At 38.7% G+C, this 26250-nt stretch overlaps 1 protein-coding gene and 1 pseudogene across 2 annotated transcripts in view; one reads left to right on the forward strand and one right to left on the reverse strand.

Moving 5' to 3' along the window:
* Nucleotides 1-229: 229 nt before the first annotated feature.
* lamb2 (laminin, beta 2 (laminin S)) overlaps nt 230-26250 on the reverse strand; it is a 29074-nt gene continuing 3053 nt past the window's right edge. Inside the window, exons 2-34 of one of the 2 annotated variants that reach the window (XM_047807534.1) lie at nt 19869-20038; nt 19622-19757; nt 17184-17257; nt 16916-17104; nt 16755-16818; nt 14850-15052; nt 14634-14754; nt 14361-14549; nt 14087-14266; nt 13653-13765; nt 13193-13272; nt 12954-13089; nt 12689-12847; nt 12483-12610; nt 12116-12245; nt 11839-12031; nt 11566-11709; nt 11252-11483; nt 10374-10537; nt 10098-10133; nt 8681-8905; nt 8131-8348; nt 7884-7980; nt 7311-7683; nt 6491-6675; nt 6012-6253; nt 5740-5940; nt 5116-5260; nt 2990-3197; nt 2722-2863; nt 2465-2641; nt 2225-2384; nt 230-1305 (exon numbers count right to left, since the gene is read on the reverse strand). In XM_047807534.1, the coding sequence (XP_047663490.1) occupies nt 1169-1305; nt 2225-2384; nt 2465-2641; nt 2722-2863; nt 2990-3197; nt 5116-5260; nt 5740-5940; nt 6012-6253; nt 6491-6675; nt 7311-7683; nt 7884-7980; nt 8131-8348; nt 8681-8905; nt 10098-10133; nt 10374-10537; nt 11252-11483; nt 11566-11709; nt 11839-12031; nt 12116-12245; nt 12483-12610; nt 12689-12847; nt 12954-13089; nt 13193-13272; nt 13653-13765; nt 14087-14266; nt 14361-14549; nt 14634-14754; nt 14850-15052; nt 16755-16818; nt 16916-17104; nt 17184-17257; nt 19622-19757; nt 19869-20038 (5351 nt within the window). In that variant the 3' untranslated portion in view covers nt 230-1168. The remainder of the gene's footprint in view (nt 1306-2224; nt 2385-2464; nt 2642-2721; nt 2864-2989; nt 3198-5115; nt 5261-5739; nt 5941-6011; nt 6254-6490; nt 6676-7310; nt 7684-7883; nt 7981-8130; nt 8349-8680; nt 8906-10097; nt 10134-10373; nt 10538-11251; nt 11484-11565; nt 11710-11838; nt 12032-12115; nt 12246-12482; nt 12611-12688; nt 12848-12953; nt 13090-13192; nt 13273-13652; nt 13766-14086; nt 14267-14360; nt 14550-14633; nt 14755-14849; nt 15053-16754; nt 16819-16915; nt 17105-17183; nt 17258-19621; nt 19758-19868; nt 20039-26250) is intronic. The other variant, XM_027170703.2, reaches the window with a different exon arrangement.
* LOC113658378 lies at nt 25646-25807 on the forward strand (annotated as a pseudogene).

A 26250-nucleotide genomic window follows, 5' to 3' on the forward strand; every position in this document is an offset into this window, starting at 1 on the left:
ACTTACAGCCCTAAAACCTATTTGTTGGTACACATTCAGATCATTTTGATCACATTCAGATAATTTTGAGGTTCAGAGAATGATGTGTGGTCAATTATTCACCTACAAGACAGTCTTGGAATTTAAACTACACATATCTTATATATCTGTAGCTTATGGAATTTGTTCCTTCTAATTTTCAAAAGGATTCAACCAGTAAGTATAAGCACAACCATATCTACAAATAAAATAAAATAAAACAAATTTATTGACAGATTGCAATGAAAACATTTCAAGCAGTGTTATTTCATCTGTAGAGGAGCAGTCGAAGACATGGATTAGGTGACTATTTTAAGCCTTTTTTCCAGGGGCAGGGTCTACACTTTTAATTCCTTCATCTCTAGTAGATCCCGGTTCAGTATAATAGCAGTGTCAGCATAAGAATGATATATAAACAGCTACTTCTTAAACATTTAATACTATTAAATATTTAAATAACTAAGGCATTATTAGTTTCTGCAATTTATCAGATCACCTGCAGCTTCATTTCATTTCAGCTTCATTTACCCAACCGGAGACTTGACTTTAGCAAAATATTAATGACTCATAATAGAATCTAAAAAAAGAGTCTTAACTGATTTACTAAACTGAGGATGAATCCCCCCCCCCCCCCCATAGGCTAGTATTAGGTACGGAAAAAGGACTGTTACAGAAGTAGCACCTCCAGTGTAGCCAAGGATGGTTTCATCAGTGTGTAATTCATTTCAACATTCAACCAACCAGCCAACAATACTCATCAGATTATAATATCTTTTATGTGTTAAACCTGATATGTTGACCCAGAACTTGTACTTGAACTTGTTACCCAAGTTTCTTTTTCTAGAGCCACCTTGCTGAGCACTTTTGTTTGAACCATAGTCAGTATGGGTTGGAACTTTCAATGGTTTCCATTAGAAAGACTATGACTTTTATAAATCTTAGCTAAAGCTTCACAAGTGATATGTCCTGTATGTTTTGTTGGTTAATATTAAAATATAATTGCTGGCCTGATAATTAAGAAACACTACTACTGCCACTACTTTGAATAATAATAATAATAATAATAATAATAATAATAATAATAATAATAATAATAATAATAATAATGCAGGTTTTGTATCCCCTGCTCACGCAGTGATTGGCGGACAGTTTACTGGCAGGTATTATAGATCTGAATTTGCTTGTTGATGGCATCGAGAATCTTCTTCATTTTGTCTTCTAGTCCATCAAGCTGCCTGGCTTTGGCCTGCAAAGTCTTCTGATTCTCCTCATAGTCTTTCTCAAGTTCTACAAAAACACAGAAAAATGGAGTTAGATTGTAGCTTGCATGTGGTGATATTTGTTAACAGAGCCATAAGAGGGCCTCTAACTTTACTTGTTCAGTGATGAAAAACTGAGTCCAGATACATAGATGATGACCATGAGGTCTGTATGTACTGTACTGTGTTCATTTAGTTTGGAAAATTAATGTAAAATTCAAAGTAGATATAACACAACAGTAAGTGATAATTTAAACTGCAAAGTAAGCTTCATTAAGCTGATTTGTAATTACATAAGTAAAACATTTTTATGTATTTAATTTTATTTATGACCATGAAAAGACTGCCATGTTTAACATCCATATCTTGTTTAACTAATAAAAATGTATATATTCTGATAAAGGACAGCTTTGGCCCAGTGTTGCACTGGAAATGTTGATAATGAAGTGCCTAGTGTTTCTTAGTAAATTATTTTCAGAATATGTATCTTATAATGTATGGTACTGTATGTGATCCATTTCTGTTTTATCTTTGTATTCTTCATCAATATCCTCACATCCAAATGGTGAGAACAAAACAATGCCATGACCATTGTGCTTGTTGCATTAGTTGTGATTTGAAGAAGACATATTTTAAACCATGGATATAGCAATCTCCCTGTATTTGACAGATTTTATTTGATTTATTAATGAGCTATATGCATATGAAGCTTTTAAACTTGGTTTTGAACCTGGCCTTATTGGAATAATATGTTAAAAACAGCTATTTGTTCTTATACATTATATACCTTTTAAATAAACATTTTTTATCTGATTTTTTAACTGATTGTTTTTCTGATATTATCTGATGCCCCTTGTTTTGGAATCTTTGGAATACACTATTTAAAACCCAAGCTAAGTGACCTTAAATGGGTTGCATTAAAATGGAATTGATTCCCTCTCGTTTACCTGCCAGTCTATGCAGTTTATCTTGGGCATCCTTAAGCAGCTGCTTTGCCTCATCTCTTAGTCGCTCTGCTTTGTTCTTGGCATTCTGCACTGCACTTGCCTTCCTGCCAACTAGATCTTGAACACTGCGGTATTTATCAGAAAGGTCACCATCTAGATCCTGAAAATGACAGAGGACAAGCTTAAGATGAGACGAAGTCTGGTACACAAAACACCAATAAAGTAGTATAAAACACATACCTGTTTTGCTGCATTAGCCTTGGTTTGTGCCATGGTGGCAGTGTCCTTGGCTCGAGTTGCAACCAAGCTATTGTTGGCCTGTTTGGCCTTTAAGGCTTCTATCTGCTTTCCCAGATCCCCAAGTTTGTTCATGGCATCATTCAGGTCTTTCTCCCTCGCAGATGTCTCAGACTGAATCTTTGGATTTGAGAAAGTTTTTCAGACTAAACATATCAATGACTTAAACTTAAACTGAAGACTTATGAATTGAGTTGTACCTGAGCCAATTGGTTTTCAGTCATGCCAATGTCATCCCTTGCTCTCTGTATAGCCTTTTCAGCAGCTGCTTGGGCTTTTCGAGCATCATCGAGGGCTTGTTTCACACTATCTGCTGTGTTTTTCACTCTGTCTGCTTTATTCCTACAGAAACCAAAAATGATTAGAACCTTTATCCTAAAACTACTCATCTTACTTAATAACACACACACACACACAGACAGACACACACACACACACACACAGACAGACACACACATACACACATACTTGGCATTTCTGGCTTTTATAAGCAGTTGTTCTGCTTTGCGGACATCGTTCTGGGTCTGGTCAAGAATAGCATCAACATTGGACAGACTTCTGACACGATCTTTTATTTCATCAGCTAAGTGTCTGATTTGCTGAGGTGAAGCTGGAATGGATAGCTCAAGAACCTGATTTGCCACAGCCTCAATGCTGTCTGGGTCAGCTCCCTCTTCTGTAATTCAAACATTATACAGTTACAGAAATCAAATAATATAAATATTAATAAATCTAACTTAAAAACGGTAAAACTATAACTTATGTATCATACATGTAGCCTAAATGTATCAATTTGTATTTTAAAGCCCAACTTTGTTAATGTTAAAATTAATATAACTAGGGCTAAAATGAATATGGGTGGCACGGTGGCTTAGTGGTTAGCACATTTGCCTCACACCTCCAGGGTTGGGGGTTCGATTCCCACCTCCGCCTTGTGTGTGTGTGGAGTTTGCATGTTCTCCCCGTGCCTCGGGGGTTTCCTCAGTGTACTCCGGTTTCCTCCCCCGGTCCAAAGACATGCATGGTAGGTTGATTGGCATCTTTGAAAATAGTCCGTAGTGTGTGATTGCTTGAGCGAATGAGAGTGTGTGTGTGTGCCCTGCGATGGGTTGGCACTCCATCTGGGGTGTATCCTGCCTTGATGCCTGATGACGCCTGAGATAGGCACAGGCTCCCCGTGACCCGAGAAGTTCGGATAAGTGGTACAAAATGAATGAATGAATGAATAAAATTAATATTAACTTGGACTGAAACAACGAATCGATCAAATCGATAATAATCGATAATTCGGTAGAGATGAATAATGAACGAGAACCAAAACTAAAGCATGCGGGAATCACGGATGAAGTCATGTGCCATATTTATGTGCTTAATGTGTTGGTCATTTACACACAACATGTTTTATACCTAATTCTTATTCCATTACTTTTCAATGAATGTGATACATGGATTTATTTGATTTTATTCGCGTCTCATGTTAAAATGTTTCTGGGGAAAGCGTTGCAAGCTTCGTTTACAGTAGCAAGGCATGGCAATTTCATGGCACATCTTGAGACCTTCGTGTTCTGTACTGCGCTTTTTAAAAAGCATTCCTAATCACCGTGTCTTGCATTCTGTGTGAGTGCTTTATGTGCATGGTTACAGTGTCCGTTGTTTATTGTGTAGAGTGCTGCGTTACTCCTCATTCACAATGTAGATGATTAACAGCAGTAATAGTAGTAGTGCAAGACCGTTAAGTACAAAAACTATTTGTTTTTAATCAGTATTTGTTCAGAATTAAAAATAATAATATAATCCATAAATAAAACCTTGTAAGGTGCAGTGAAAAGAGATTTTTCTTGATTTGAGCACAGTTTAATTGTAAGTGCTTTATTGTTTATACACAAAAATAATTCATAAGTACTAACTTGATATGTTTTTATCTACTTTCAGATTCAAATTTATTTGTATAGCACTTTTAACAATGGACATTGTCTCAAAGCAGCTATAGATATTAATATAGAGATTAATATAATGCAAAAATTCAAGATTAATATTAGATATATTTAAATGTGTTTGTATTTATCCCCAGAAAGAAAGAAACAGTGCACTATGAGTGAGTTTGTGCAGAGAAAAAATCAGTGCACTCCGCAAGAAGCAGTTGTTATATCTGATGCTATCCTAAAAATGCTGGTCACTGACATGCGATCACTGTCAATGGTTGAAGACCAAGTTGAGAGTGGCAGAGTAAAGTTTATATTTGTAACACCGATGTGTAAATTTAATTTGAAATACAAATAAAAAGGTATTTAAAAATGTGGTGTTTTTATCCGATTCTTTGATTAATCGAAAACAGTAATTGCCCGAATATTCGATTACAAATAATCGTTAGTTATAGCCGTAATATAAACACACCTTGTAGCATGATTTTTCGGAGAAACAGTACATAATAAGCACATAACAAACTGGTTATATGTACACACTATGTTTTTCACCTTATACACAAACCTGTCACATCTGACAGGTCACTGTGGAGACTGTTTGTTAACTGCCATCTATTTGTGATTGGCATTTGTCTGTATTGTGTATGTAGTTATATGGAGGTAAATACTCACGCATAAGGAAGGCACGAATCTGTTTAATGAGGTCACGCAAGTCGTTGTTAGATCGTTCCACTTTGTTCTTGGTATCACTGGCTTTCATCAGGGCAGCCTGGGCTTTATCCTTGGCCTCCTGAGCCTTAGTTTTGGCATCTGCCACCTGAATAAGAAAGACATGTCAGTGAAACATTTCGATCTCTTTGTTTCATTATGTGACACAGTTATATTGGAAAAACCTCCCGAGTGAGAGAGAACATCTATATTTATTTATTTGTTTGTTTGTTTGTTTGTTTGTTTGTTTGTTTGTTTCTTTCTTTCTTTCTTTCTTTCACTTATCTATGCAGAATTCAAGGCAGGAATAAACCCTGAATGGGATCCCAGTCTAGCACATGGCACCATATGCATACATGTTTAGGCAATTTACAATAGCCAGTCTGTTTTTAAGAAGCAAGGGGAAGCCAGACATACACCAGAGAAACCCCACACAGACACATGTGGAACTCTACATATACATCAAACTGAACTCATGATCAAACCAGAGATTCTGGAGCTGTGAGATGGCAACGTTTCCCAATGCACCACTTTGCCTACAATTGAAATTATGCAATCACAAAATAGCTTTACAGCTACTTGAAGCACCTTCTTGAAGAGGTCCTCCACTTCTCCCATGGCTTTAATGAGCTCTTTTTCTGCATGTTTGGATCTCTCCAGGGCACTGTCAGCTACAGCAGCTGCTCCATTACAGTTCAGTCCTCCACAGTGTCTGCGCTCATCATCACGACAATCAACGCCACCACAAGGGCTCTCTGAACATGGGACATCACCTGGAGCTCCACATACCTGAGTGAATAACATGACATAAGCATTGAATGATTTATGTTCATATGTTCATGTTAAAGGTTTCCCCTCACCTTCTCATTGATCTTCTTTATATCCAGATTCTGGACCTTTGCATTCAGGTCAGTGAGGGCTCGCTTGTTTGCAGCATTCTTACGGTTGAAGTCATCTTTATTCATTGCCATTAGACGTTCTGTCTTCTTGCGGGTGTCTGCTGATTTGCTCACAGTACTTGGAATGTCAGTAGTGGACTGGTTGGTGCGTCGCGCTGCGTCAAGTGACTTGTTGTAAGAGGCACGGATGCTATCGTAGGCACCTGTAATAGCAGGTCAAATATCAGTACTATCAAACACCATACATTAAAATAGTATTTATATAAATAACATTTAATATATATTGAATATTATATTGTAGCAGGTAGAATGGTCAGACTGCAGGTATTATTGACAGGTGACACATAGTACAAAATAATAATAGATAAAATATAGGTAGACAAAATCCATTATTTGGTTTTTAACAAGGATCAGTGCAGTTGTATAGTCTAATGGCTCACCCAAAAAGTTGGAATTTTTGAGGATGTCAAGCTGGTCGTTGAGCTTCTTAGAGCTAAGGTTGAGTTCCTTGGCCTCTCTCTCCAGTGAGTTCAGCTGATTGCTGGCCTCATAGTTGCTATCCTGCACTGTAGTTAGGTCTCCCTCCAGCTGGGTCAAAGTGTCTGTTGTCTCGCCGATGCGAGTCCTAGAAGAGTAAAAAAAAGGTGTATAGATGAAATGAAGAAAAAGTAATGCTAATAATAATATATCATTTAAAAGGATGTGTGATGTTCCCTTCTGGTTTATCATCACTGGTCATGTAATTAAAAGGCTGCTGCATTTAATTGTTTTGGACATTGTATAAATATTATCCATTACCCAATCTTGTTCCACTTTATTTTGGTTCAGTTCAAGCCAACTAGTTTTGCACTAGCCTCATTATCAACAAATGCATACACTAATACAATAGTATTTAATGTAGTGAAAATATAAATCAAGCATTAATAACCCCACAGCAAGAGAGCAATACTTGTATGCTCAGGATGCAAAAGCATAAAAGGCAGATGTGGTCTTCCAGTTACCACTACACTAGCGTAAGAGTAAGGAAATAAAAGAGCAAGGGAATTAAAATTACCAGCATCCCCTTGTGGTCATAGTTAATATAACATAATAATTGTGTTTCCCTTATACAGTGACTTTCTGGTGGTTCACAAAGATTTTGTTTTTCTCATCCCTTTTAAAAACAGAAAATACATAATTGGACAACCGATCAAGCTAATACCTTAAACTCTATATTGCTATTTAGTTAAGCAATAAATTCTAAATGCATAAATCTTGTACCTGAGGTACTCTATCATGCCCATTAGGTTGGTCACAGCTTCAGCAGTGGCGTTACGGGCCTTGACAATGTCCTGTGCTTGAGCCAACTTCTCTTCCAGTTCCTTAAAATGTTTCTCATAGGCTCCAGTCAGGCCTGTTGTCTGGATCTCCTTAGCCCGGGTTACAAGGGCCTTAGTCTTCGCAGCTAGATCTTGGACAATGCGATCCCAGTCCCCAAAGCACTGATGGCAAGGCTGGCAGGCCGGAAAAGTGCCTGAGAAGCCACGGGCACATTGATCACAACGGACACCCGATACACCCTGCCGACAAGCGCAGTGACCTGTCAAACGGTCGCACTGGGATGTCTCAATACCCCGAGGGTCACAATCACAAGCTGCAGAAGGAAAGAGGCAGAGAATAGAAAAGAGAGCTTTAGTAATGGTTCTAGTGTTAGAATCATTTCTTATGAAATAGAATTAAATTGCTGTAACTTTTAACTCTTGCTTATACAAATAACTGTTCAAAATGGTATTGTGTTAGTACTAATGAAATTCAGACAGATTTAGGTCATTTATTTTAGTATAAAATGTATACCTCTGCAGAGGATTCTGGGATCACCCCAGAAGTTTTCCTGGCAATCCCTGCAAGTCTTTCCACCAAAGCCATCACGACACTGACATTGGCCTGTGAACTGTGGAAGACAAAAGAATGATGTGTCCCAAACGTGTTTTGAAACCAGACTTATCGAAACAACCACTGAAACACTGAGATATTTAGACATAACAGCAAAATGGGATGCATTTTATTATTAACTGTTACTGAAGTGTGGAGAGACAGGTACCTCATTGCAGCCCGATGTGTAGGCGTTGTTGGGGTCACAGTTGCAGGATTCACACCCACGGCCACTCGCCAAGTTCCAGTAGTTTGGTGCACAGTGATCACAGGTGAGTCCGATGATATTAGGCAGACACTGGCACTGTCCTGTGGCACGCTGGCATAGGCAGTCATCCCGGGATAGACATTGGCTGCGCTCTGTGCCCAGGTGGTTGCAAGTGCACTCTGGGAAAAGAACAAAAAGTAACATAAGCAGGTTACAAAATGTGGCAGGTGGTGAAATAACAAAAGTAAAGAGAATTGTATTAAATTTCATACTAGACATCATTCTACACACTCCTCCCTATTTTGTTAACATGCTATAAAATAATGCATTTGTAATTTAAAATACAGTATCAGTCTTCAAGTAGTAGAGAGCATTGTGGATACATTATATTAGGGTGCATTATAGGATTATACGAGTCCACTAAATATCCTTTAATACAATGTCTGTCAAGGCAACAAAATGTCAGACAAAATACACAACCACACAAAACCTAAAAATCTACTTTACTCACTCCTGCAGTTGCGACGAGAAGCGTCCCCATAGTAGCCGCTCTTGCACATTGCACACTCGGGCCCCTCTGTATTGTACAGACATTTGAGACACTCCCCAGTTCGTGTATCACATGACTCAGGATCTGATAGGTCGATGTTGTTACTACAGCGACATGGTTGGCAGCGGCCACCAGGTTGAGACGGATTACCATAGTAACCAGGGGCACATTCCTCACAGCGTGCACCTGGTGGTTACAGAGTTACTTTAGAAGCAATAAATGCTGACACAAGGAACAGGTTAGTGCTGGGGTAAGATGCAAGGAGCACTTTCTAATGAACAGATATTAGACCTTCATAATTATAAGCATGTTTTCCAAGTATCTTTGTCCCCAGGGAACAACCTTGGACGGATATATTTCAAAGCACAAGGAATTTGTTCTATAATATGTCCTGTTTAAGGCATATAAGAGAGGAGTTAATGCCATTAGTCAAATAATATATTTAAAAGTCACATGGACCTTAAAAAAGTAAACAAAGTCCCTGCATAAAAGACCCTACTGAATCAATTCCTACCCTTATTTAAAAGAGATAAGCATGGATGGGATTACTGTAGCAGGAATCTGTTTATTAGCCACAACACCAAAGCTCCTTTGTAGTCTTTTGGCAGATAGAATAAAGGCATGACTTTCATATGAAACATAGCTAAAATGCTTCAAAAGACTGAAAGACATTACTGGTATTTCCCTCTGATAATGGATAAAGGGGATGCTGATTGGATCTGGATTTAACAGAAAATCTGGTCAGCCAAAATATAGCATATTATTTGGAATAGAAAATTCTCCTTTTTGTCCAGAATGATATTGGTCAAGTATTTACAGCATATCAGGAACCCAGTTCACAGACACGTTACAATGAATTAGATATGAATAACTAGTTTTATAGGCGGTTTTAGGTTGGAAATTACGTACTTTGACATACAAACTTTTAGAAATAAACTAAATTGGATTAAAAGCATAAATCTGTCTTAAAAAGAGATTCCATCTATAAGGACAAATATGACCTCCTGGAAAGCAGCTTATGTTATACAGCATCAATGAGTAAAACAATATCACTGGATTTTATCCAAGACATTGTTTAAAGTAGCCCTGTGAAAATAATCATGTGCCTACTACTAACACAAGCAAGTCAGCAATTTGCATGTGACAGCGTCACTGCTCAAACACTGGTTCAGGTAAAGGGGCTACAGTTCCATTCACACAAACTCACGCTTGGCTGGTAAGTCAATACTGCTGCCGTTGGGCTCTGTGTAATTAATTGCATGTATATAGGCACAGCACCATGAAGGGGTTTGGGTGCTGAAGCCATGCACTGGTAGGAAAGAAAGAACTGTCGGAGCACAGGTGAGGGAGGGGAAGGGGGAGCTCTAGGGCTACTCACGCTTGAGGACAGTCCCTCCTGAGCGTTTAACAATTCCTGCATATGTTCAAAAGGGGACAATAACACACAGAATCACTTTACTTCAGTCCAAAGCCCAAAGAATTTTTATACCTTGTGATCACTGCATTTCGAATCAGGAAAAGTTGCAAATCTACATATCATAAAGCATATCATTTATAATGAAAATGTTTTTTCTCCCACAACCTCCCCTGATATACGTCTTTGCTGTAACTGCAAACAAAATGCACCTAATTCCTATTGTTTAGGAGAACACACCTGTGTAACCCTGTTTACAGTTGCAGACCACCTGTCTGCTATGATTGTCTTGGTAACAGGAAGCAGCAAAGTGACGTCCACTCTCAGGTCCATCTGGACAAGGGCACGGCTGACACCTGCTTCCTGAACCCAACACTGGGTTTCCATAGTATCCGTTAGCACACCTGAAATAAAAATGCTGGTTACAGCAATATACAACGTCATGCAGGTTACACCTTAGCAAAATAAAAAAAAGGAAACCGTGTTTTTTAGGACAGGATAAATCAAAATTAATTCAGTGCAATTGACACAAAATGTTTTATGTGTATTGTAACTGTACATTAAGTTGAAAATATACACTTAGGTAAATATCTCTTTATTTGATTTTGTTGAAAACTTGTAATGTTATTATGTAAATGATGAAAACTTGCAATATGTTATTATGTAAATGATGTCAGTGCACTTGGCCATCAGCTCCTTGTATTATTTCTTGTTTCCATTTGTTTATAATTTCCTTAAAGGCACCGACTGTCATGGACCACATGTGTTATGGCTAACAGTAATAAGAGACGAATGAGAGGTTGGTTAAAATCTGGCTAAAATATTTTAGAACTTCTAAAAATAATTTTAATAATGATCTGGCTGGAATAATTGCTTAAGTATTTGATTATGTTCTCTAGTATTCAGAAGCTTTATTTTTTCCTTCCTTTTCCCTATATAAGTGCACAACATGCACAAATAAACCTCATATTCTGGTGAGATTTGCTTTAATTCCTCATAGTTTGGGATCACATTGATTATTACATTGAATATATTACTGCTTAAAATGACAGATCATTGCATGCTTTCTATAAGTGTAAATAGGGTTTTAGAGATGTCTTTTTGCCATCTTTGCTTACTTTTCGCACTGGTCCCCAGATGTATGGTCCCTGCAGTTGAGACAGACACCAGTTCTTTGGTGGCATTCATCTGTGTGTCTGTTACACTGACACGGTCTGCAGTTGGGAAAGCCCCAGTGTCCGGCCTGGCAGCCATCGCAGCGCCGGCTGAATGCTCCAGGCAGGCATGAACACTGTCCTGTGTGCTGATCACAGAACTGACTGCGAGAGCCTTCCTGATTACATTCGCATGCTAAATAAAGAAATAAATGACATAAATATTTCTTATGGCAAAATGTGTTTTTGAAAAGTGAAATCTCACTTTAAAATCTCACCTTTGCAACCAGCAGGTCCAAAGCCATAGCTTCCTGGAGCACACCTCTCACAGCGCCTGCCAATTATGTTAGGCCTACACTGACACTGACCTCCACGCACATCACACTGAGAGCTGAGTGAACCCTGGGGGTCACACTGGCAAGCTACGTAGAGTAACAACAGCAACAGACACATAAATAAATAAATAAACTTGTGACACTATGGAATTACTGTATGGTCACAGCAAAGTTCAGTCGCTTTGCTCTTTCCTTCTTTATAATAAGGTAACTCACGCAATGCTCCATCATTTATGATGGCTGACATGCTGAGGATAAGTTTGGCACACACATCACTCATGGCTGGACGGGACACACTCTTTGCACTCTCGTGGCAACGGTAACGCTCATAACTTTGCTTCCGTAGGACAGAAGCAGGGTCACCCACTACAAACATGTCCAGGGAATTGTAATGAGGGAGCAGGGAAATCTAGATGAAGAACACTAAGTATAAAAAGATGGAAATGCTAAGATATTTATTTCAAATGAATACAACAAAATTAGCTTTACTTACAGAGTCTATCAGGATGTTGGCATTGCTAAAGCCAGGAATGCTATTTTTGTCTGTATAGCTGATAAACTCGACCCGTAGCGTATAGCTCACTCCTGTCTCCAAGCACACAGGCCGGGGCAGAACCATGAACCTGCAGAACAATTTATAAATCATAGGAATGAAGTAAAAACCGTAGTCAGGATTCCAACTTACCATGCTCAGGGTTAAAAAATAGTGAAGAACAGCAGAAGGACAATGTTCTATATAACTTTTTGGTTTGGCTTAAGTATGTAGATCATATTTCTATAACACTATTCCTATGTTTCTAGAAGAATAATGAACTGTAAGCACAGATGAAAGTTCAGTAAGATATGTACGAGTGAGTAACCTTGATCCAGAGGGCAAGGAGACAGTCAGTAGATCATCTGCAGGGATGGTGTTTCCACATGGGCTGCTGGTGGGAATTGATCCAGGCCTTATAACTTTTACACGCACCTCCTGCCAGTCTTGTGGCATCTATAAAACACACAGGGACATGTTTTGTATTTGTATATAATATACAGTTGCATGAGATAGCATAAACAGGATTATTACCTGAGGTTCATAGCGTATAAGAAAATCATATTCCATGGAATAAGGAATGTTGTTGATGGAAAATTCCAAGGTTCCTCCTTCAGGCACTCTTGCAAACCCAGTGCCAGTCCAAGAAACTGGTCGACCTGACTGCCATTCCCTCTGCTCAACCGTACACCCCTACAAATGTAGATATTAGACTCAAATGTACTTTTAAAGATTTTAATCAAGAGTTTTTAATCCTGCATGGCAGCCAGAGACAGTAAAAGTTAGGGTCTGTTCTTACCTGACCAAGTTTGGCGAGTTCAGCCTCATAGATGTAGTAGTCCAAGGCCATGAAGAAATACCCAGTCTCTACCTGGTTACACTGGCGGCCCACCATGTGATTGCGGCAGCGACAATGGCCTGATTCCATTGAACACCTGGCAAAAACATATGGTTAAAAGTATAATTAATATATTAGTTTTCTCTTATACATTATTGAAAATGTGCATTACATGTGTTTTAGGTGAACACAGGACTTACTGATTATCTATAGCTCCACCTACATCACATTCACATGTTCTGCAGCCACTGGCATCATGACTTATGGCCCAGTGCTCTGGCTAGGAGAAGATAATAAAGAGTAACAGACAAGTATGAAAACTGCAGGAATGTCTGAATATAAAATTTGATTAGAATAAGAACCTATTTATTTTATAACAAGGTCAGAACTGAGGTCAGTTAGGTAAATCATGCACACAGATTAGATGGATTGTAATGAGACTGGAAGGCATGTGTAAGGCACCTGTTACGCGTCTTATCTCAGAATGCATCTCTTTTTATGCTGATGCCATTTTAAGCTGCATGTAAACCAACACCAGTGGGATAAATGTAGACACCAGGCACAACCGTGTCGCCCAGTTTCCTGTGTACTATTATTGTACCTGAAGTCAGAAATGCTGTTATTTTTCCCTAGTGTGTGACTGAACTCTAATATATTTACCAGGCACTGGTTGCAGGTGCGTCCGGTGACCATGCGCTTGCAGAAGCAGTCTCCTCGGACAGGGTCACACTGGGGACTGCCTGAGACTGTTCCCCTGGGGTCACACCTACATGCTGATGAGAGGAAAACCAAGTAAACTTAAACTGAGGAGGTCATTAACCAACCACCATGAAAATAAACAAAATATGAAACATTAATTACACTTTAACGGGGCACTCCAGTAGCTTTTAAATCTAATCTAATCTAATCTAATCTAATCTAAGACAGCACTCTTGTAGCAGATGTGTGATAATGGTATACAAGGACTTTTCAAGTATCGAGAAAAGACTTGTTTACTCAAACTAACTTATAATTGAAGTTTATTAGAATTGAAACACACTTTTGTAGAACTACAAGAAAACTATACAGACAACAACAGTGTATACAGTACTCACGCTGGCAGCCCTGTGGGTCATTAGCACTCAGACCAAAAAAGCCAGATTTGCATCTGTCACAGCGACTGCCTTCCACATTCTTCTTACAACGGCACTGACCAGCAATCATGCCCAGAGTGGGGTTATCATGCCCATCACACACACCACCATTTACAGAGCCATCTTGGTCACAATTACAAGCTAGAAAGATAGAAAAGAGATAATATTTGAATAACAGACATGTGTGACTTTAGCATCATATTCACAGTTTGCTAAATGTCATAAATGCACTGACCTACACAGACGCGGGGGTCTCGGATATCTCTGGCTGGGTCCTGGTAGAAGAAGGGTTTGCAGGTTTCACAGTTGCGGCCCATGGTGTTGTGAAGACAGTCGTCACACACACCTCCACTGATGTTCCCCGTGGCCAGATACACCGCCCTATCAAAGTGACACTTGTTGGAGTGGCTGTTACAGTTGCACTCTTTGGAAAAAGAAAAACAAGACATGTTCAAACCAGATTTCTTTCATACTCTGTTAATTTAAGAGTTGAAATTGTTTTAATTACTTCTGCAGGTATTGCTGTTGCGACCCTCGGCTGGTTTCCAGGGCAGATCATTATGGAAATCATCACACTGCTCACAGTTTAACCCTTTTGTATTGTGCTTGCACACACACCTCCCATGTACCTAGAAAAACACAAGAGCATTAAAGGCATAAAAATTAAAAAAAGAGAAAATAAGGCAATGTATTCTCCTTGATATTCTCCTATTTAACAGCTCACCATGCGTTCAATGTCATCCCTTATCCCATCAATAGGTGCACACTCAGAAGCATGCCCATAGCAGAAGCAGTTGCCCCTGATGACTAGCTCATACATGGCATAGTAGTACTTTCCCTTTATCTCTACCCGGGAGTCCAGTAGATTGTCTCCCAGAGTGTGCAGCTTTGTAAAGTTCACACGCAAGTTGGTGATTTTCAGCTGGTCTGTATGGGTAATAAAACAAGTCATTAAAGTATATTACTGTCTAAGTTAATATCATGGCTCTATCCTATGTTAATTTTTATCACAGCACACCACTGTTCAACCCCACATAAAAACATCTTCAAGCCATTACAAATCCCCTGCTAACCCCTGCCCTTTGTCCCTCTTTCCTAATCTCAGAGCTGGTTGCTTTTCTGCAGCCTTCCCTGGTGGTTTGTATTTCTCTACACCTAATTCTTTATATTGATCTTTTATAAGCTATACAGTATGTTTTCTGAACTACACTGTATTTTGCATGGAAGTCTGTTTTAGTTACCGACCAAAGAGTCGAGCGCTCGAGCAGGAAGAGCGTTATTCTCTTTAAGAATATGAAGTTACACATTCGTGCAACGTTTCCCTAAACAGTCTCTCTAAATAAGAGCATCTACTGACTAACTGTAGATGTAAGCTGGAAGACAGGTTAGTGTTGCAGCATTGCACTCTGTTACAAGCTCAATAATTGGACATCACATGATTCTGGAGGAGTCATACAGGTGAGGGAGTATATTAAAAAATCAAACACAAAAGGCATGTGTGTTTTGCGTGAGGGATTGCAAATGGAGTTAAAGGAGTGAGAAAGAGAGTTGCTACAGGTATTATGTACAGCCTGGTCTTTCCATTCAGGAAGACAGCATGTGCACTGCATCAGTCTTCACACTCCCACTCCTTCCTCACATATTAATGCACATATGCAGTACAGGGCAAGAGTCCTGGCTAAACCGAGCTGTTAATCATCAACTTGTTAACTGACACACCAGCATCTCACTACTGGAAAATACTGGGGAGTGTTTACAAACTCCTCTTCTTAAACGATTACATTTTATCGCACCATATGGTCCATCCAGGAAGAATCAGTTAGAAAATGTGTAAGGGAGGGACATAAATCTACCGAAGATAGATGGTTAAGAAATACTAATGTTGCTCAAAAACAGAATGAGGCAAGCAGGGATAACTGAGCATATCGTTAGGTTAAACACTACAAAATGCATGATCGATGGCACATAACTGATGAATAAAAATACTCTTTATAATGCAAGTTACATTGTGTCAGAGATATCTCACATTAGCCAAGGTCACCCAGAGCACAACATTCTCCCGCTCTAATAATTCTATTTACAAATGTTGATTTGCGAAAAAATATATTTCTGTCAATGACCGCTACATCCGATGAACAAAAAACTGTCTGCTTGATCACTTAATAAAGAAAAGGTTGCAGTAGTAATCTTTTCTGACTGAGAGAACACACTTCTACCACAACATGGAAAAATCTGCTCATGTGTTCTTGGGAACCTAGTTAAGTTAAGCCAGTTGAAATAACAAGGGACAAATTGTGTGGAGAGGAAACAGCTGCTTTTCTCATTGGCATGTCTTTATTATCTTGCCAATGTATTGGACAACAATGGACGTATGAATGGAACTAGATAAAAATTATAAAAATATGAATGCATTGCTTGATGCCCGATGACCCCTGAGATAGGCACAGGCTCCCCGTGATCCGAGGTAGTTCGGATAAGCGGTAGAAAATGAGTGAGGGAGAGTGAGTGAGTGAATGCATTGCTTTTTAAAAAACAACAACAACCAAACAATATAATGTGCTTTAACTGAATGAAAAGAAAGAAACATAATATTGCTTGCTGTAATCTGTAATTTATAAACTTGACTTACTTTGAATGCGAGCACTGTACGGATCCTCAATTCGTATAGCAGGGTCCAGAACTCTAAAGATCACCTGGTAGGAAATGATAGTGACACATACTGATATAAATAAATAAAATGCACCAATGAAAAGGAACTGGCTGACCGACTTGTTCCTCTTTTGTTCTCACCTCTCCTTCAGTCGACGGCTCGATATCTGAATAACGTGATTCACAGATGAGATCATCTACATCGCGGAGTGGCCCCTGGGAAATTCCTGGGTAGATTGATGAACAGTCATGGGCAAAGTACCGGTACACCTGCCAGGTATGTCCAAAATCTGCAGATCGCTCAATCAACATGGCTGCAGGACGGAAAGTCTGCAAACAGTGCCAATAAAAATAAATGTATGTGTTGAATTTCATTGCTAAATGAAAAGAAATGTGATTCTAATCATACCTTAAAAGTCATAATGAGGTGAGTGAAGTGAAACTCTGCTTCAAGGTCCAACTGAATGTAAACATCAGATTTGTCTGAGGGGAAAAGCACACACTTAATCAATTCGGCCAATTTCCTGTATAAAACAAGAATACCTATAGTCTACAGCAACCTTTAGATTGTTTGTAAAAACATATTATATAAAATCTGTGAAGAACGATACCAATGCTACCACATGCTAGCTTTTTACAGTTACAGTTTACAGTGTGCACTCTTTCGGAGATACATTTTAAAGGAAAGTTACTTGTGCTTTATTTATTTATGGTTCTACTGATGCAAAATTTATAGTAGAAGAAAAAAACACTGAGAAAACAATAGCGCAAACAGTTTTTGAGTTTGGTTTAGTCTCTGTAACTATGTATGATATCATATTTGTAGACTCAAAAAAAAAAAAAAAAAAACACCATATCCCCAGGGTATGTGCACTGGTTTATAAAATGAGTTTAACACCCTTTCCTGTAACCTCTCCCAACAAGGCATTTCCATTTGCAAACTGTTTTTCCCCTTCTTTTTCACACCATTTTTTGTAAAAAAAAAAAAAAATAGTCAAACTAGTCAAACTAGACCGTCTGTCACCAACAACCACGGAACTTTCAAAATCAATCACCTTTTTTTAGTAACTGAGTCTCTGACCTAAAAAACTAGTGTAAATGAGCAAAGGTATCCATTTAACTATTAAAGTGGCCAGAGAGCAAGGTAAGACTCTCAGCAAGCTCAAGCATATACTGTCTGAGACACAAGGAGTTAAACCAGTGGATGTAAACACAGGGGTTGTCTAAAGTACATTAATGTTAAGCTGTTGTTACCATTTGAAAGATTTTTCAGCTCTACTGTACAGCAGTTCACTTTATGCCACTTTCTATTTATAAGTGTCAGTGTTAGGTGGTCAACAAGGAAGGCAGTGAGTTGTGCATGTCATATTCTATTACAGCTACAACCCTTTAACCTTATCTCTTATCCCTGTTCTTCAGGAGTCTGTACTGTAGGTCTGCTAAATTTCACAAAAGCTGCCTCACAACTGGCAGCTAAAGAGGAAGGAAAAGGAAAGGGAAAGGAGAGGTGGGGTGTAACCAAGCCTGAAAAGAATAAGAAACCATGGGAGTGAAGGCTGGGGTGAATATGAAAAAAAAAACTTGAATGAATAACTTTTTGTGTTTACATATTGGAGAGAGCCATTATAAATCGACGAAGGAGGAACACATAGAGAAACTCATCTAATGCTTCAGTACTAAGCACCTGTTTCTGGCAAAAGACAAGTGGCACAACTAAACTTTGCTCATTTGCTCCAGGAGAAGCTGTATTCCTCACTTGGATGTGTGTGCATGCCCAAGACAAGTGACCCACTGTTCATTAAACTGCATATGCACTGCAGTGGCCCTGACACCATGGCGACTTCATACAAAAATAACCACTATTTCCTGTCAACTCCTGACTTTCCATGTTTCGTAAAGCATCCCATACCATAACACAGCTCACCAAGACAAAAAAACATTCAATGTACGTGAACAGGGCTCACTGTTGGGAAATGATCTGTGTGGGTATCGTGCGGAAATTCAGAAATAGAAGACGTGTTTTTGCATATGATCAAATCTACTGTACATCAACAACACAAACACACTTTTGTTGTAATTTTGTACTAAGATGAATGCTTTTAAAAACCCAACCTTAAATACAAAGTCATTTATTACAGGCCAGATAGTAAAACAAATAAACATAACCGGCAAAATGCAATGTTATTTCAAATTCCCCAATGTAAAACTGCATAGACAAGCTAACTGACTCGATGCCCGTCCTAAAACAGTGTTTCTGTTATTCTCATATGTGCAGCAAAACAACAGGAATACAGTAAATGAAATCACATGTGATGCTTGTACATAAGACATAAATAAAAAGAGCCCTGATCGGTAGTAAGACTGTGGAAATGGGGTGAACTGCTTGACATGGACATTTTTAATCTTTGAATTTGTTCTTCTTTTCTGTTTCTACTCTAAGCTCCTCCTATTAATTTAAAGAGCAATGCTTTAAATATTTTATTGAATTCTTGAATCTGTTTTTCATATTGAATGCCAGTGCAAATGAGCACCTCCTTGGCACTTCTAATAGTATTAATAGGCTGCTTTGAATGTTACTATTCTAATAATACATCTCTTGTGTGTTCAGTGTGGGCGCCTGCCAGACAGCTGGGTTTATAGTGCCAAATGGCTGAGGCAATCCCAGTGGCAGCTGGTAGAGTTCTTCACGAGTACATCAAATCACTTCATCATTCTATTCTGCACCTTTCATTAAAGCATCTCTAAATCTTCACATGCTGCCCAATTGTGTGTTTATTCTGACAGTTTTGATGAAACGTGACAGAGCATTTGTTTCTTGCTGCTAAATAAAACCACTGATGATCTCACCGTTCTCGGACTGCCACCAGCGCTTCTTATGGTCGGGTTTGAAGCTGGTGATGACGTTCTCGATACGGTGACTGATAGTGTTGTACACAGAATGGTATGGTCTGCGTGAATCGCACTGGAAACATTTCGTCTGCTCCTACATAAGGTCACATTTTAAAAACTTTTAGGGTTAAAAGGTCAGCAAGCTTGAAGTGGTTACACTGGCCAGAACAGTGTGAGGTCAAACAGGAAATGGCCGAGGCTTTACCTGTAGATGACTAACAATGCAGTAGGGTTCTCTCTTGGTGAGGCCACAGGTAGACGAGGCTTTCAGATTTTTCTCCCGACCCACAAGGAGGTCACCAGTTGCTGGGTAACAACTTCCATGTGTGCATCCATGAGGGTGATCAGGTTCTTGAGCAAGCGTGGGTACCAAGCCTGAATCACAGAGATGGAGAGAAAATCAAATGAGATCTGAAATAAAATTATGGCCACCAAAGCCAAAAATAAAATGATGAGGTAAAATTTCAGGTAAAATTTCCCTTTACAAAACTATGTTCCTTTTCAAAAGTTATATCCTGTGGCACAATACAACTGACCTTATATGGTTAAAGCCATGTTCTAAGATTTTTTTTTTAAACTAAAACCTTTGACATTCTCCATTATCCCTCTGGGGTAAACTAAAAAAAAAGCCTATGCATAAGTGTATAAACAAAGATCAAGCTAAGAACCCTCTACTACCCTAAGAATCATTAGAGACATATTTTCTTTCTTTTTTTAACACACAGTAATTAAACATCCTGAAATAACATTTATGTAAACCAACAATGGGTATCTGAGACCTTTAAGGAGGTGTAACAAAACTAACTGATTGCTTAACTGCACAAACAGACATATTCTTTAAATTGAAATACGGTAATCACACACAAATGAGCATAACCAAAATGACAATAGTCATAGTTATGTGAGTGCATTTTTCAAGGCCTGGGAAACATTCTGCAGAGGGGAATTCACAGCCACTCTCAACGGAGACATGTCTCATTCTTCAAACAAGACAGCTGTGTTTGTTTGGCAATGCACCACCTATCACACTGCTGCCAGGTTCAGCACTTCACACACAAACTGTACACACAAACATATACACTGTAGACAAAGCCTGTTTTCACATACAACATACAACCTCACAAACTGTAAACACTTATCCAGTGCACATACAGTATACTGTACTAACTGACAGTGCTGAGAAAGTCTTATTATATGCTGGGAGTGTTTACGAAAGATTATCTACAGAGCAAAACGTAATTAATAAATGAAAACATCTCCAACATAAGCAAATGTATGAATTATAACTTATTATGAGATTATTACAAATTAATTATGAGATTATTCAGCCTGTTTTAGAGTTTAAATAAATTCTCTGCCAATAAAACAGCTTAAAATTAGTAATAATTCAATATTTGGTTAACTTTTGGTTAATCTTCCCTTTGATCTTATATTTTATATATATGTATAGAATTTTTAGTATATTTTTTAGTTAAGGCTATAATCATTTTTTAATGGTTGTGTTATGTTTTTTTTACACCTTAGTTTACGTCTTAGTTTCAAGCGTTCGTTTCAGCGATCATTGTCAAGTATCCTTTTGTGTTGCTGGTGATACATGGGATCTGTCAGCATTCTATATAGGTCTGAAAACATTTTCTATTCACTTGTGGAAAATAGCAGCTATATTTATCTCCTCAGGGTTGTATGAAGTTTACTATTTCAGGACTCTTTTAACTTAGTTTTTAGTTTTATTATGTGGTAACCATAATAACCCTGATTTGTAGCACCTGGAAAGAAAAAACAAAGACCATTTTAAGAGTATAAATGTCAAAATTACTATAGTTATTTCAGATGGCTGCTTCTCAATCATATGTCCCAAAGTGAGGAGGTTCGGGTCAAGCGGGCTGGCTAACTCCCAGCTCCGCTACCACTCTCGCCTTACATGGATAAGAGGCTGAGGAATGTAGGAGGACAGCTGGCAGTGGAAGAATACTGCACTATCAACAATGCGCACAACTTATAACCAGAGGTCTTCTGTCAGCTGTTACACTGGAAGACATGCAGCAAACCACTTAGGTTCAAAACACATTGACCGTAGCAAATTAACACAGAGTCCACATGTGTCCACAAACAGGAAAGATATTTATTATGCTTTGCAATCACAGCTCTGTAGTAATTCGTGCCACTGTTACTTTGAAACACAAATGTAATGCGTTAGGACCGGACATTTCCCATCATGCTTTCTGGATTCACATCTGCTTCGGCTAATCTTCCTGACATGAGCTGGGAGACAAGACAAAGACGGGGATTCGCTCTCTTCCTGTCCCACTGTCTGGCTGCTGTCATCTTAAATCCTTTAGTCAGTATTTTATTTTTCAATCCATCTCACATCACCTCCATTCCCTCTAAGGCATGTGCTGTGCTCTTCCATCTACACTTCCTGCAGCTTACAGCTTGTGTTTAGCACTATGTACCAGGTGGGGCTAAATCTCTGCTGGTCTGCTCTGCTTTGTTACAAAGCTGGACTCTACCCTTCTCATTTTTCAAGGGTGAACAGTTGTTCCACAGTGCACAGAGAGAGCAGAGAATTAACCTCTTTATGCCTGTCTCAGATCCAGAGCGTTCTCTCCTTAGACATGGGGGGAAATGTGACACTTATACAACACATTCTCCACCTGCTGAACAAACTGGAAACACCCTAGCACTTCCCAAACTCTTCATGCCATGCTAATGCCGGATGTGTCTGATGATTTTATGTGTTTTGGGATACAGCTGGAATTATCACTGAGCTCATAATAGTCCAAGGTAAATACTGTTTTGTCCTTGAAGCCAGCTCTCTAATGAGGTTACAGTTCTTTTTTTTCCCGCAGGAGCTTTTTCTCCCTCTTGAGTCAATCGTCCTCACTGCCTCATGTGAACGTAGTAGGAGGAATGTGAATAGAATCACCTGCTCCGTTTACACATGAATCCTAAAGTGAGGTCAATAATTATAAGAAGCTTATACTATTAAGGTAGCGTCTGGGTCACCTATTGATTACAAAGCAAGTATTGGGTAAATATTAGACGTCCAGTTTTGCTTCATAACCACACCCACAGTGCATTTCTATTTATCTGTTTAATATGAGCTGGCTGCTAATTCCAGCCCATAGTCCAGTCTCAGTGTCTCCTCTTCACTTTAACCCCGCTGCTATTTGCAGCTCTTACTCCAGACCTGACACAACCTCCACTAATGAACCTCCACCTCCACTACTTTTAAAGCCATGAATAACATGGCTTTGTGTTTGCTTCGTTTATATAATTTGCTCATGTCTTTTATCTTTACTTTTTTCCACTAAACTCACAGCATGTATAAGATGTGTATGTGAGGTCACATGGTACATCATCTATAGTAATAATGTGTCATTTTCAAAGTTTCTAAAAACTTATATGCCATATTCTGGAATTAAATGATTTATAAGATTTGCTCAACTATAATGACTAGAAAGCTTATTTGGATTTCAAGAAATATTTTAATTTTCAATTTGTAATAAAAGGATCATTTAAAATGACACAGCACAATAATTCTGCTTGATTTCTGAAGAATAACAGTTATAAATAATTGTGATGAACATTTCCACTATTATTGTGCAGCTGTGTTACAGCAAGAACAGTTGAAATCAACACAAACAGCTACAGAAGTCATTTTGTCTTAATAAACTTTATTATTCTCATTATCTCTCATATTATACTCGTTTTGTCTTAATAAATGTATTTCCTTTTTTAACTCTTGGGAAAGAAATAATTATCATAATTTTTACTTTCTCGTGGTCTACATAAACACATTTATTGCTAGATAGTAAATGCAGCTGCTGCAAAATCAAATCACACACACACACGCACACACACACACACACACACACACACACACACACACACACACACACACACACACACACACACACACACACACACACATACACAGTTGTGGCAATATGCCCATTTTCCTCTGACCACTCCTATGAACAAGGTGTTTTGTAGACTGTTTTCTACTGTCACTCACTTAATCCCACTCACATTCTGTGTGAACTAGAGACGATTGTGTGTGAAATTCACAAGAGATCAGCAGTTTGTGAAATACTCAAAACAGAACATCTGGCACCAAAAGTCAAAGCAATCATATATTTCCCTATTCTGATGTTCTATGTGAATTGAAGCTCCTGACGTACATCTGTGTAATTCTATACATCGCACTGATAACACATTGGTTAGATGGTTGATTAGATACATTCAGGTGCACAGATGTAGTTATTAAAGTGACTGGTGAGTGTTATGCTGTTATGTTAAAAAAATTTCTTTCAGGATTTCCATTACAGGAGCTCATATCTGTACTTGCTTTGACTAACACTGATGAATAAAGATTAAGGATAAGACTCAGTAAAGAATGAGAATCATAAAGATGCGATTATAAAACCTACAGCCATGCAAATGAAGTGAACCTGCTTTTTTTTTTTTTTTGCTTTTACTCCTTGCCAGTGCATACAAAACACAGCTAATGAATCAGTGACCCAGCCTCTCTGGATCATCAAAAAGCTATAGGGCTTCCCCTTTGATATAGCTCTCATTCAGAGGCTAGTGGGTTTTTGCAAGCTTTTAGCACTGCTCTGTTCTTACATGCCTGCTAAGAAAGAGGGAGGAGATGTTTAGGCTATTATACAGTTATGACACAGGCTCAATGTGAGGGACAAAGGCCTCAGAAACTAAATGACGATATCGATGTGAAGTTGGAAATCAAGATGCCGAGCTATATATCCTTCCTGACCTCTCATTTCATTTGAGTTTATTCTGTCTATCCCTGCTGATGCCATAACATTTTGCATGTCAATATTAATAAGAGATACAGATGTGGTGTTCCAGAGCCTATCGCCCCGAGACTAGAGTTCAAATCTAGCAATGCCGCAGCCACGCATGGGCGAGAGCCAGGAGGCAAAATTAGGTGTAAGTAATGGCATACTGTACTATCTACCCCCTGTCAATCACAGCAACATTAGCCATCTGTGTCTCTGAGCTCATCTTTCCTTATAGTGCAGTGGCTTGAAAATGTAATGTTTTTTGGTTGTTTCAAATGTCTAATAAAAAGCACATGGAAACAAAGAAAAAAAGAGAATGGAGGAAAACATAGTCAAAGCTTACATGTGTATTTTACATGAAAAAAAAAAAAACAAGAAAGATGGGAAAGAAAGACAGGTATATGGTTGTTAGAAATAAAAAGGGACAAAAGTCCATTGTTGGTTTTTCAAATGCATTTCATAACTTCTCATGTGGTGAAGGATAATGATTCATCTTGAACTGGGTATCATGTTTAAAGTGAACTGCAAGGTGTCTGCACTCTACAGTAATACACAACCGTAGCTTAACTCTGACAGCCAGTCATTATTAACAACACTTTGAATTACAGCCAAGGCTCTGTTCAGGAAACAGGCAGCATGGTACAGTAGCCAGGCTGAAGTTAATCACTGATCCTGCACCCAGACACCAGTCAACAACCAGAGACCGACTGAGCCAAGTAAATCTTTGGAAAGTCATCATGCAGTCTTAACTACTGTATAACAAGCAGTAACAAATGATTCTCACGACTCCTAGATATAGCTTATAACACATTACCCTGTAATTTTGTTTCTCCCTTAGTACATAATTCCAAATCCCTGCCCCTAGAAAGAAACCATATTCAAAACTATTTTCTTGTCATAAACACAATCATGGCTGCTCTAAAAACCGTGTCCTTCCATTTCTGTCTCTGTGCCCCTCTCCTATGTTCCTCATAACTCTATCAAAGACTTTGGCTGGCTCATTGTTCTGCCGAGTGCAGTTCCGGAGGGACATTTCAGCCAGGGCCTCTGTGACTCACACTGAGTGCCCTGCAGCCTGAAGACAGCTCCAGCCCTTCACCTGTTCACTTCCCTCTTAACATAACACTCTGCAGAGTTTAGCAAAGTCTACTGCAGTAAGAGGTGAAAGCCAAACACACTCGTTTCTCAGCCTTTTGGCTAAGATTGAGTGTAGTGTTTGTTTTTGTCAGTTTCATATCTGATACATGCTTTACATAACTTCATATTAAAAAGGGGTTTGTTCGGACTGCTCCACACATCAACCTGGTATTGCAGTACTTCCAGGCTTGGTGCACCATTACTTTTAGGGCAGTAGTGGCTCAAGTGGTTAAGGCGCTAGGTTGTTTATCAGAAGGTCAGGGTACAAGCCGTACTGCCAAGCTGCCAATGTTGGGCCCTCCTTCTCCTGGTGTGCTGTATCATGGCTGAACCTATGCTCTGAGCCCAACCTCTAAAGTTGGGATATGCAAAGAAAGAATTTCACTGTACTATAATGTATGTGTGACAAGCAAATGCTTCTATAAAAAATGAAAAAACAGAGGGGTAGAAGAACCTGTGCACTTGCACATTAGCATGCTAACAAACCACAGGCTTGAGCATTGTGACATTTTAGAAGGCTTCTGTTTACTGATAAATTGGACCATTGGTATAATATAAAAAAAGAAAAAAATATTTCAAATGAACTGCAGCACTGATAAATTTTCAAATCTTAGCGGTCAAAAGTTTTAATTTCTATGATAGCAG

Source organism: Tachysurus fulvidraco, chromosome 23, assembly GCF_022655615.1.
Source record: "Tachysurus fulvidraco isolate hzauxx_2018 chromosome 23, HZAU_PFXX_2.0, whole genome shotgun sequence".
Taxonomy (NCBI): Eukaryota; Metazoa; Chordata; class Actinopteri; order Siluriformes; family Bagridae; genus Tachysurus; species Tachysurus fulvidraco.